The sequence below is a fragment of the Hypanus sabinus genome, chromosome 21 (assembly GCF_030144855.1).
Source record: "Hypanus sabinus isolate sHypSab1 chromosome 21, sHypSab1.hap1, whole genome shotgun sequence".
In the NCBI taxonomy this organism is placed as follows: domain Eukaryota; kingdom Metazoa; phylum Chordata; class Chondrichthyes; order Myliobatiformes; family Dasyatidae; genus Hypanus; species Hypanus sabinus.
The window spans coordinates 13,895,235-13,906,136 of record NC_082726.1 but is presented as its reverse complement, the minus strand read 5'-3'; the positions used below and the strand labels follow the sequence as shown (position 1 = coordinate 13,906,136).

The following is a 10,902-nucleotide window of genomic DNA, read 5'->3' as shown; positions in this document are numbered from 1 at the left end:
AAACCTCAGGCAACATTTAAATATCAGATAATCCATTCATCTGGGAAGTTTTGCTCCTCAGTAAGCACAGAATCTCTTCAGACTTGCACCAAGAATTAGAACTAGAAAGAGGACCGCAGCTTTCAAGTTTAATTATAGGATTTATGATGAGGCATGATGCCAGCAAAACTTTGCCCAAATAGATTTCTCTATCTTACATGAGGGCATTTGGAAATGGCAGCTTTCAGAATTGCCACCCTGACTTAAAACAAAGTCCACTATCTTTGATGATAAAACTGTATATGTTTGTGGACTAACAACCAGAAACTGAAGCTGTTCTTACAAAACAGACAGTCAGCATCCACTTGCCTGCTATGTCACAACTGTTTCAATTCAAAATGCAAGACAATGGGATATTTGTAATTATCTTTGAAATGAGATGTCATCTCTTATACAGCAGGCCTGGGGCTCAAGTGGTTTCCATTTTCAATACTGATTTGACTTTCTCGGTATGAAGGAATTTTAAAAGGAAGATAGAAGACCCTTAAAAAGATAAACAATGAGAACACTTTTTCTCTGCTGTGCTGGCTCACTCTCACCAGAATGTCTACAAATTCTCTCGTCACTCACTGCACACAAACCAGCAGTGCACTACTGAAATTCTTGGTGATAGTCATGTGCCATTTGATACACAAAGGAATCTGGCTCAGCAACCTTTGCAGAGTGGCCCCCTCACCTATTCTATGTAGAGCAATGCAAGGATTCATTCAATCTTCACCCATAATACAACTCAAAGCTTTTACAGTTTGTGAACCACAATTGCTTTCCTGGTGAAGACCCAGTAACAATAAAAAGATGATATCCCACAAATTTCTTGAGTGCTTTAAAATCCAAAATGCCATTGGTGATGCCCGGCACCAGAGTGCGAGGTATGGTTCCTCTCATGGACGAGGTATTACAGCAGAGTTAGGAACAGTGGCTAAAGGACACAAGGAGCACGTATTGCTAAGCTGTTGTGAAATCTTCTCCAATCACAAGCTCTACCAGTAGAAGTAATTCTCAGCATTCCTAGCCAATACCTCAATATTAAATTTCCACAAGTACATCTTGCAGTCCCAGAAACATTTACCTACCATTTTCCGGTTGAGTTTTGTCATGATATCCCGTGCAAGTGTAATAAATGCCTGCAATGAAATAAATAGGCCACTGTTACATGTAGCTCTGTTTATTACGCACCCGTGTTTCAGGAAATTGAGTCATGGTGTTAAAAGCTGCACATTTAGCATAACCCCAAAAAAGATACAACTTCCTGATAGATTCAGTGCTACAAGAAGGTTGTTTACTACCTTGCACATAATGATCACCAAATCTTGCATGAGTTTCATGTGTGCAGAATCCCCTCCACCAGCAACATTGAAGGGACCTTATGAGCCTTTGGCTACAACAAATTTAGAGGAATCATTTTCACATGTAACATGTGTTTCAAAGTTAAAATCAGGATTCTGAAAGGTGAAGGACAAAAGTTCCAGCATTTACAATTCTTTAGGAAACAGATGAGAACTATTTTGATTTTAAAATAAGCAAAAGAAAAAGTTTCACAGTATTTGTATGAAGAGAAGCAGTTAATAATGAAGGATAGCAACTCTTCCTCAGTTATCCTGTTCACCCCCATGACACATTCTGATGTAAGATATCTGGCCTTAAGCACTGTGTCATCTTCTCAGGGGCTTTCTGAGCTGCAAAGTGTTGTCAGCATTTGGTTTCTATTTTAAATTTTCAGCTTTTACCATATTTTGCTTGTGTCATTTCAATTCTGAGAGCTCATCAGGCACAAAACTAATGTTTTCAAATTTTGCTTTTATTTTAAATACAGAACCAGAAGCTGGAGTGTTGCCACAAGCTGCACTAGTCAGTGTGAGTGGCAAAATAAATATTGCTTATTCTATAGAGATTAGCTTTTTTTACTTGCCAGTTATGAAAACTAAACTCAAACAAGACACTTAAGCTGTAGCAAAGTCCTGGAAGACGATCAATATGTTTAAAAACTTTTTCTGGCCTGCATGTAATCTCACCAATTCATTCATTCTGCACCACTGTTACCATATTTAGAAATGTTAATTGTGCTAATTATATTGCAGTTGATGTTTATAAATAAATTGAAACTATCTTCCTGAAGCAGATAAAACAGTGCTAATACTAAGCCAGGTGGGCAAAAGGCTGAAAACAGCAAAGAAAGAATGTGGCAAAGCAACGCAAGGGAAAGGAAATGAGAAAAGATGAGACAGCCACTTACTGCGCCAACAGCACATTTTAAAAATTCACTCACTGTGTGTGGTAGGTGCAACTGGGCAGACTTGTAGTTATTGCTAACCCCAATTGCTAGGCCCAAGAGTTAAGCATATTGCTGTGGGTCTAGTCACAAGGACAAAACCTGATCCAGGAAAGATCTTTATTTAAATACTGAGACACAGCAGCCTTCCTGCCTTTCCTTAAATACATGAATGGGCCATCAAATGATAACTCCAATCATTTGATTGGCAAATTTAAATTGCTGAAAAAACATAATTATGTCTCTTGATCCCTAACTCAATAACCTAACCACTTTCCCATCATACCCTCATGCAGCCCAAGTGAACTTGAATTATGGACAACCTTAATTGGTCCACAATTTCTCCCCAAAATATGTTTTACATTTCAGGACAACACCATACTTTCACAAACACCAAAGACAATATTGGCTGGTTGTTCAAATTTACAAAAGTGAATTTGACTTCTCCATTTGCTGAAGTGGAATTTGGACGAATATTTCCACCAGTAGATCAGACTTCTGGTTGCCAGTCCGGTAACTTAACCACTAACCTGTTATATTCATCTTTACTGTCCTCTTGGATATTTTACGGAGTTCATTCCCTCCTCAACAACTATCCTTGATCCTACCTTTTTTCTGCACTACCTTATCACAGACACTTCCTTTACGTCCTTTCTTCCCCTCCTCCTTCTCCCCCTAAAAATTGTCTACAGCTTTTGAGAAAAGATTAACATGAAAGATAAAAGATCATCCCTTCTAGTGAAGGCTAATTGTTTCTCCCGCTCACAAATGTTACCTTTCTTGCCTAATATTTGTTATAAATTAGTTGGGGAGTACAGACTGTACATTTAATCTATGCATCAGTACACGAAAATTTCCTCTGGTTCTCACCTCTTCAACGTTTATGCTGGATTTTGCACTGGTTTCCAGGAATTTAATCCCGTAATCTATCGCTAACTGTGGAAAAGTAAAAATAAGCATCAATTACAAACCCAGAAAAACACACTTGAATGATCAATCTTAAACAGATGAATTTTTATTGCCTTACCTTCTCCCCTCGCTCCTTTGACACTTGCCTTTTCTCATTCATATCACATTTGTTGCCCAGAATCATCCTTTCCACATCTGAAGACGCATGCTAAAAACAAAACAAAGATTTTACTCAATCCAAAAAAAGTAATTTCACTACATTAATTTAAAAACTGCCAAGATTCACTTTGGCATCAATGTTGCTCAGTTTCCATGTCAGCATACACTGTTATATCTGTGTTCCCACAAAAACCCATCAAGTGAAGAAATGACTCACGCTGATACAAAGCCAGAATGGCTACAGAAGGCAACTTTGAATGATTCAGCAACAGCTTGTACAGTGAGGTCAATAACATATCTGACTTCCAATTCCTCTTCCCCTCACTCCTTCATCCCTTCCAGTGAAGGTGGCAGCATCTTACTATGCTTGTCCCTCAATTTAATTAAACATTCAGATTTGAATCAGATAACCTCTCAAAAGAAAAAACATACAAATTCTGAATGAATATCATAACCACAACCATCTAAATGCCTTTTAAACTAGGATCTCTCCAACTCAGGCCAGGAACATGAGCAAATAAAGAATCTGTGAATCTTTGCCTTTGTTTGGTTGCTGTTAAGTAAAAGAAAGGTGAGAGACAATGTATAGTGACCAACTAGACTCAAATTCACAAAGCTGACAGAAGTGCTCAGTTTGTGCAAATCAGCAGTGGAGATTGCAGGATAAATTTCTCTGCTCACTTTACAAATTTGAAGACAACTTAATTGCTCTGAAGAGAAAATTACCTCAGGACAATTACAAACTATGTTCCCAAATGCTCAGGTTGGGTACAATTTTTTTTCCCAGTATCACACTCATCTTTGTAAAACTACAGACACAGAGTGATTATCAGTGGCTCATAGCAAACAAAAACCACCCTAACTGGTTTCCGCACCATCATTGCTGGAATACACAGAAGTGGAATGCGTAGTGAACTGGGGAAGATAATTGACTAAGGGGAAAACAAGCAGACTGGGGTGGAATTGGGAGATAGTTAACAGATAAAATGCAAGTGTTAACTTGGAGAAAACAGTAAAGAAAAGTAATATAAACAAGTGGGCAGAATTAGAACAATGAGGATCGGGGAGGGGGTACATATACATAGTTTGCTAGTAGGATGAGCAAGTGTTTGAAAAGTAAGAGGATCTTCAGTTTTAAAAACAATCAAGGGCCAACTTTATTCACCATATATATTTACATATATCAGGAACTTGCTGTGTGTGTTGGTCAAGGTGCAACATGCAAAACAGCAAATTCAACAATTATAAAGACTTAGGTATTTAAAAAAGTTCAAGGATAAAGTTTGTATACGGAATACAATGTGAATAAATACCTGTATGTATTTACAATGCAAACAGCATTCTAAAAAGTGGACAGAAAGAAAGTCTTCCCATCAGCAACAAAATACATTAAGAAAAAGATACGAATTAAAAAATGACTGCTTGGGTCTGTAGTGCATTGTTAGAGCAGTACTGAAGGCAGAATCAATTGCAGCATTCAATAGTGAACTAGAAATACATATAAAAGGAAAGGATTTGCTGAGCTGTTGAGAGAAAGGTGGGGGAGTGGGACAAGTTTGATTGCTCTTACATTAAACTATCCCATGACTCTGAGAATAACAAAATGTATTTAAAAGCGACAAAATGATTTGCAAAACCGCAACTTTGGTGATATTCCTTCTATACCACATATTAGCTGGTGTGTACAAGATTTTAGCCTGTAGTATAAATGATCTGAGTGGCTAAATGGTCTCCAAGTTTCTGAAAGTGTAACAAGGTGAACTTAGTTATGCATTCAAATGTCTAACCCTACATTTGTTAAATACAAATCCTAAGTGTATTCTAAAAGTTACCTGCCCTGGAAATCTATATTTAAAATCATGAAACAATTGAGACTACAAAAATCACAATGCCATGACAAATGTTAGGTTTATTCTGTACTTTGTAATAAGCCTGCAACACACTAGATGCCAAAACGTGACATTTCAGCTGCTATTAGCACATTTCCAAATTGTTAGGTGCTAGACTAGTTTATCTTGCTCTTTCATAATAAAAAAACATACTGATAGATAGATAGATAGATAGATAGATACTTTATTCATCCCCAAGGGGAAATTCAACATTTTTCCAGTGTCCCATACACTTATTGTAGTACTGTAATGACAAATAATTAATCAGGGAGAAAATTATCTTGGCTTTCATTTAAAAAGGTGGTATAAAGGTTGTAAAAGGTGTAGTATACTTGGTCAGAATCATCTGAACCACTAACTGAAATCATCGTAATTGATAAACAGCCCAACCAGTTCATGGTAGTTCTTTGTAAAGCAGCAAAGATGGTTCTGCTTACAATATTCTTTTCTCATAGGCCTGCACATTAGTTTCCCTTATGCCTACCTGATATCCATTTAGGCTACGTAGGGTTATAAATTCAATAGAGAACCAGCTGATAATAAAGGAGGGGAAGTAAAAATTAAAGTGAGAGGCAAAGACAGTGTATGAGAAAATGTAAGCTGCCAACATAAATAGGAATCCTGGAGTGCTGTATAAATGGTAAAGCAGTGCATTGAAGAGCAAGACTCACAAGGAACAAAACTGGGAACTTACGGAGACGCCGGAGGAGGAAATTAGTAATTATTTGCATTTGTCTTCACAGAGTAAAAGGGTGTTCGTGAATAAAGAATGAAGGAGACAGTTGGGACATCAGAAATATTAAAAATTGGTAAGGGAATGGGGTGGGAAAGACATATTGATCTTGGAGTCCTTAAATCATACCATATAGGACTATACTACGATTTTGAGGGAAGTATGGGAGAATATTGAGGAAACAGTGACTGCAATGTTGGATTACGAGGGTGGCACCAGAGGAGGTTGTTCCTATAGGGGATCAAGAAAGAGGCTCAGCAGTTGCCAACCACTGGTTAATGGTGAGTGTTTTCAAAATCATAGGTCTCAGAATTGATTGATTAAGGTAACGCAACACTAATTTAAGAGTAAATGGTGCTCAGATGATTTGATGGAATTGTTTAATGAATTAATTCAAGATTCAAAAACTCTTTTGTCATTCCAACCGTACATCAGCTCTGTAGGGCAGAGTGAGACAGCGTTTCCCAGGAGCAGTGCAATCATAACATAACAAACGCAACAGTAAATAATAAACATAACAATAAATAGTAAAACACAACAGCCACATGTCAGTTAACAACAAGTTATAAATATCCAGTGCAAGTTAAAAGTGTCCAAAGCAGAGTCGGGTAGAGCCGCTATTTAGCAGTTTGACTGCCTGTGGGAGGAAGCTGTTTAGTAGCCTTGTGGTTTTAGTTTTAATGATGTTGATGAAAGTAATGCAATTTCTGTTTCAGACTTCCAGCATTTGCAGTCTGAGATTTTTTAAATTTTTTTATATTTACACGATTGCGCAGTGCACGAGGAGTTTCTGAAGGCTTTCGAAAAAGAGTTTTGTAAGAGTGGCAGTTACCGCAATGCCATTCCAGCTTGGGGTGTTCTGGAGTTTGGTTCTGACGCCGTTCCATAAGGAGTCTCTGTACATCTTCCTCAGGTGCTTTGGTTTCTTCCCACAGTCCAAAGAGATACTGGGCAGGTGAATTGGTCATTGTAACCTCTCCCTTGATTATGTTAGGGTTAATCAGGGTTCTTGGGGTGGACCAGAAGGGCCTACTCCGCACCGTAAATAAATAACTAAAAATCTGGAGACTGTGAAATCAGGCATAGAAGCAGAATTCTAAGCCAGAGTACTGAAGACCTGTGCTGATCAACTGGCTGGAGGGTTCACTGATATCTTTAACCTCTCATTTTGCCAGTCTGAAGTACCCACCTGCTCCAAACAGACTTCAACTATTCAAGCACGACAGTGCCTCTACTTCCTGAGAAGTTTGTGAAGATTTGACATGTCATCTAAAACTTTGACAAACTTCTACAGATGTGTGGTGGGGAGTACATTGACTGGTTACATCTTGGCCTGGTATGGAAACACCAATGCCCTTGACTGTAAAAGCCTACAAAAAGTAGTAGTTAAGCTCAGTCCACCACAGTTACTGCCCCTCAACCATCAAGCTCTTAAACCAGAAGGGATAACTTCACTCATACCAAGACTGAACTGTTCCCATAACCTGTAAACTCACTTTCAAGAATGCTTCATCTCATGCTCTCAATTATTTATTTATTGCTCTTTTTATCTATTAATTAATTAATTCTTCTTTTTATACTTGCAGTTTTTTTTGGTTGTTCGTCTTGTGTGGTTTTTGATTGATTCTATTGTCTCTCTTTGGATTTACTGTGAATGCCCACAAGAAAATGAATCTCAAATTGTATATGGTGGCATACATGTACTTTGAAGTCGAAGTGTCCAAGAGACAAAAGTGAGTCATTAAACTGAGGTGATGTAGAAGGAAAGAAAAGAAAGATCAAGTCTCTACAAGTCCACCCCATCCTACAGTGAAGATCTAACACCAAAACTGTGACTGTCCATTTCCCTTTACAGATATTACCTGAACCATTGACTTCCTCTAGCATTGTGTTTGTTGCTCCAGATTTCAGTATCTGTAGACCAGTGTTTCCTGTGAACTGCTCATAACTCAGTTTGCAAGTTGGAAAAGATATTGTGAACAGGGCTCTCACCTTGGCAGAAAATGCCTGCAGCTGCTGGCAAATGCTCATCTGTATGTATGGGCTGTATACAAGTCTGGCACTTGTAAGCAGGGGAGGACTTGTATAGAAATACTGAACCAGCAACTAAGCAACTTTAAGACTTGGCATCCAGTTAGCACAGTACACTTTATGGAGAAAATCAAAACCAAGTCAAATCCGATTCTTACTATTTGGAAATAATACATTTGGGGGATTCATTACCAGAGCTCCAAAATTAGATCCACAGAGTTATGACAGAATAATACTAGGTTTTGCCAACCTCAATTCTTCTGCAAGATGCACATATGCTCTAGTACTTTCATCACAATACTTGAGATCATAGTACACAGCCTCCTACCCATCAGCCTAACATCAAGGTAAATAGGCAAGATTTATTGGAAGTTGCATCCACACAAACAGTCCCACTTTTGTAACTTTACATTAGCTTTTGAATTTTTAAGATCACAATTTTGTTTTCTTCATACACACTAGTCTAGAAACTGAGTTGAGCTTTAATTTTCTGCCTTTCATGACATATGTCAACTGGTTACTGCTGACAGATCAAAGCTTTGAACAAATGGTTACTCACCTCTTCAATATTCCTTATCCAGTTCTTTATGTTATCAAAAGACTTCTCATTTGTTATATCATATACCAACATTATTCCCTAGAAACATAGTCAAAAATAAAGTTTATAGCATGCATATTTCTCCACTTTTGCTTTCATCAATCTACAGCACATCAGCAACATGCCAATGAACACAATGTTAACTGAGTGAAATTCTTGATCGCTATAGAAAAAAATTAAGGGACATTTTAGAGATGATGAGACGTAGATCCTCAGGAGGCAACAGACATGTTATATACAAACATTATCCTGCTTTATTTTGAAACAATGATGGATACACTGTAGATAAGGGAGGAAACATAGTAAATTTTGTTTAGTAATATTCCACAGAGGGCAAAAGTTATTTCACAAATAAAAGTTTCAGAATATCTAGAAAAGCGAAACAGAAAAGACTGAATTTTTCTCGCGAAAACCTGACAACCCATTTCACAGTTTGTTCAATGACTAGCTGCCATAAAGGCATAAAAAAATACAGTACTCGTCCTACACAAGCCTGCAATGAATAGACAATTTATCACCAATTGTCCAGGCAGGAAGTACAAGCATACGCCTGCACTTGATAGTATGCTGTGTACATAGTTCGTTGGTTAGACCTGAGCCTGCTACACAGTGCTATTATTAGTGCTACACAGTTTATTGGTTAGAAAACCAGAGCTGATGCTTCCACCCTCGCTACTGATCATAATAAATAACAGTTATATAATCATGAAATGGGCTTGCATATTTCCCTACCAGTCTCGGGGACTAGATTTCATTCTTTCCATTCAATTGGAAACGGATGAACCATCTCACCTAGGACTCTTGTCATTATGTGAGGTTCATATGTAACCTGACTCCCTGTACCACATAGTTCTACATGAGGGTTTCAGTAGATTTGCAAACATTACACTATTCCGATAGACAAACTCAGGGGGTTAATAGAAGTAATTAAGGGGCAGAAAGTGGTTATATTGTTTCCCCATTTATCTAAATATTTACTACTAAAATTGTAAACATTCAACTGTAGTTGTATGCAGTGCTAATTTAGAACACAGAACTTAGAAAAGACTATTTACCATAGCTCCTCTGTAGTATGCGGTTGTGATGGTACGGAATCTTTCTTGACCTGCTGTGTCCCTGATCAGAAAGAGAGGATAGTTTAATCAAAAATCTCCTGTGTTCCCATCATTAGTATTTGCAAAAGGTTGAAGTCTGAGCAGGTGGCTTGCAGTAAATAACTGATCAGACACCCTGAAGACCCCATACCAGTCTGCAACTTCCTCTTCTCAGAACCCACAGCATTGATGAGTTGATACTGCATTCAATACTTGTTCCTCTCATCAACAGTTCCAATTTAGAACAGAATCAGAATTAGGTTTAATATCACTGGCATATGTCATGAAACTTGCTGTTACGTAGCAGCACATTGCAATACATAATATGACCTTCCATAATCCGGCACCATTGGGATCTGAGGAGTGCTGGATTAGTGAAAATGCCGAATTACAGAAGGATCACATTAAGCAATAGCTAACCGCCTCATCATACCTTTAAAATATCATGTAAATCAGTACAAGTTAGATAATACTGAAAAAGAAATATTAAATGAGTAGCAAGTGAAATTTTAATAAAGTAATATACTGTACAGACACAGATAAAATAAAGGGTAGAGGTAAATGTACAGGAATTAACTTATACAGAACAGTTGAGCACTTCTGCTTTTAAAGTGAGACATTTTAATATACCCTCAGGCAAAGTTACATGTCTGCAAATTGTGGGGTTGTCAGGATCATCAACATCTTGGTGAGCAGAAGCAGAAGTCGGAGAAAGTAGGCCTTTTCTACGCCACATTTCATGCAACTGCCAGGCGGCCAGAGATTCGGCGCTGGGCTCTTCCCTCTTCACTCGCTGTTACTGAGGGAATCCTTGTTAGTTTCTTTTCCTCCGCTTAGTAATACTGGCAGTCTCCGGGTTACATACGAGTTCTGTTCCTGAGTTCGTCTTTAAGTTGGATTTGTACGTAAGTCAAAAAAAGTACATCCGGTATTATTTAGCGTCAGTTAGTCAAACTTTTGTCTTAGTATATAGCATATATTTTACCTTTCTATGCATATAAAACATTTAAGAAATGTATGTATTCCAATAATTAAACCACTGTGTTGCTTAGTAATAATTGTAGCTTTCATCGGGGGCAGGACTTTTCACATGCTCCGTTTTTCTCACTATCCGTTATCCTTTAAAATTGTTCAGATTGTTGACTGGCTGTAGCCTAACACTTTTCCAATGACCGATGGCG

General features: G+C 37.9%; 1 protein-coding gene across 1 annotated transcript in view; it reads right to left on the bottom strand.

Moving 5' to 3' along the window:
- The window catches only part of rab8b (RAB8B, member RAS oncogene family), a 70,971-nt gene that overhangs the window by 3,190 nt on the left and 56,879 nt on the right, over positions 1 to 10,902 (bottom strand). Inside the window, exons 3-7 of the mRNA XM_059945996.1 lie at positions 9,683 to 9,743; positions 8,589 to 8,666; positions 3,336 to 3,425; positions 3,179 to 3,244; positions 1,113 to 1,163 (exon numbers count right to left, since the gene is read on the bottom strand). Of these exons, the coding sequence (XP_059801979.1) occupies positions 1,113 to 1,163; positions 3,179 to 3,244; positions 3,336 to 3,425; positions 8,589 to 8,666; positions 9,683 to 9,743 (346 nt within the window). The remainder of the gene's footprint in view (positions 1 to 1,112; positions 1,164 to 3,178; positions 3,245 to 3,335; positions 3,426 to 8,588; positions 8,667 to 9,682; positions 9,744 to 10,902) is intronic.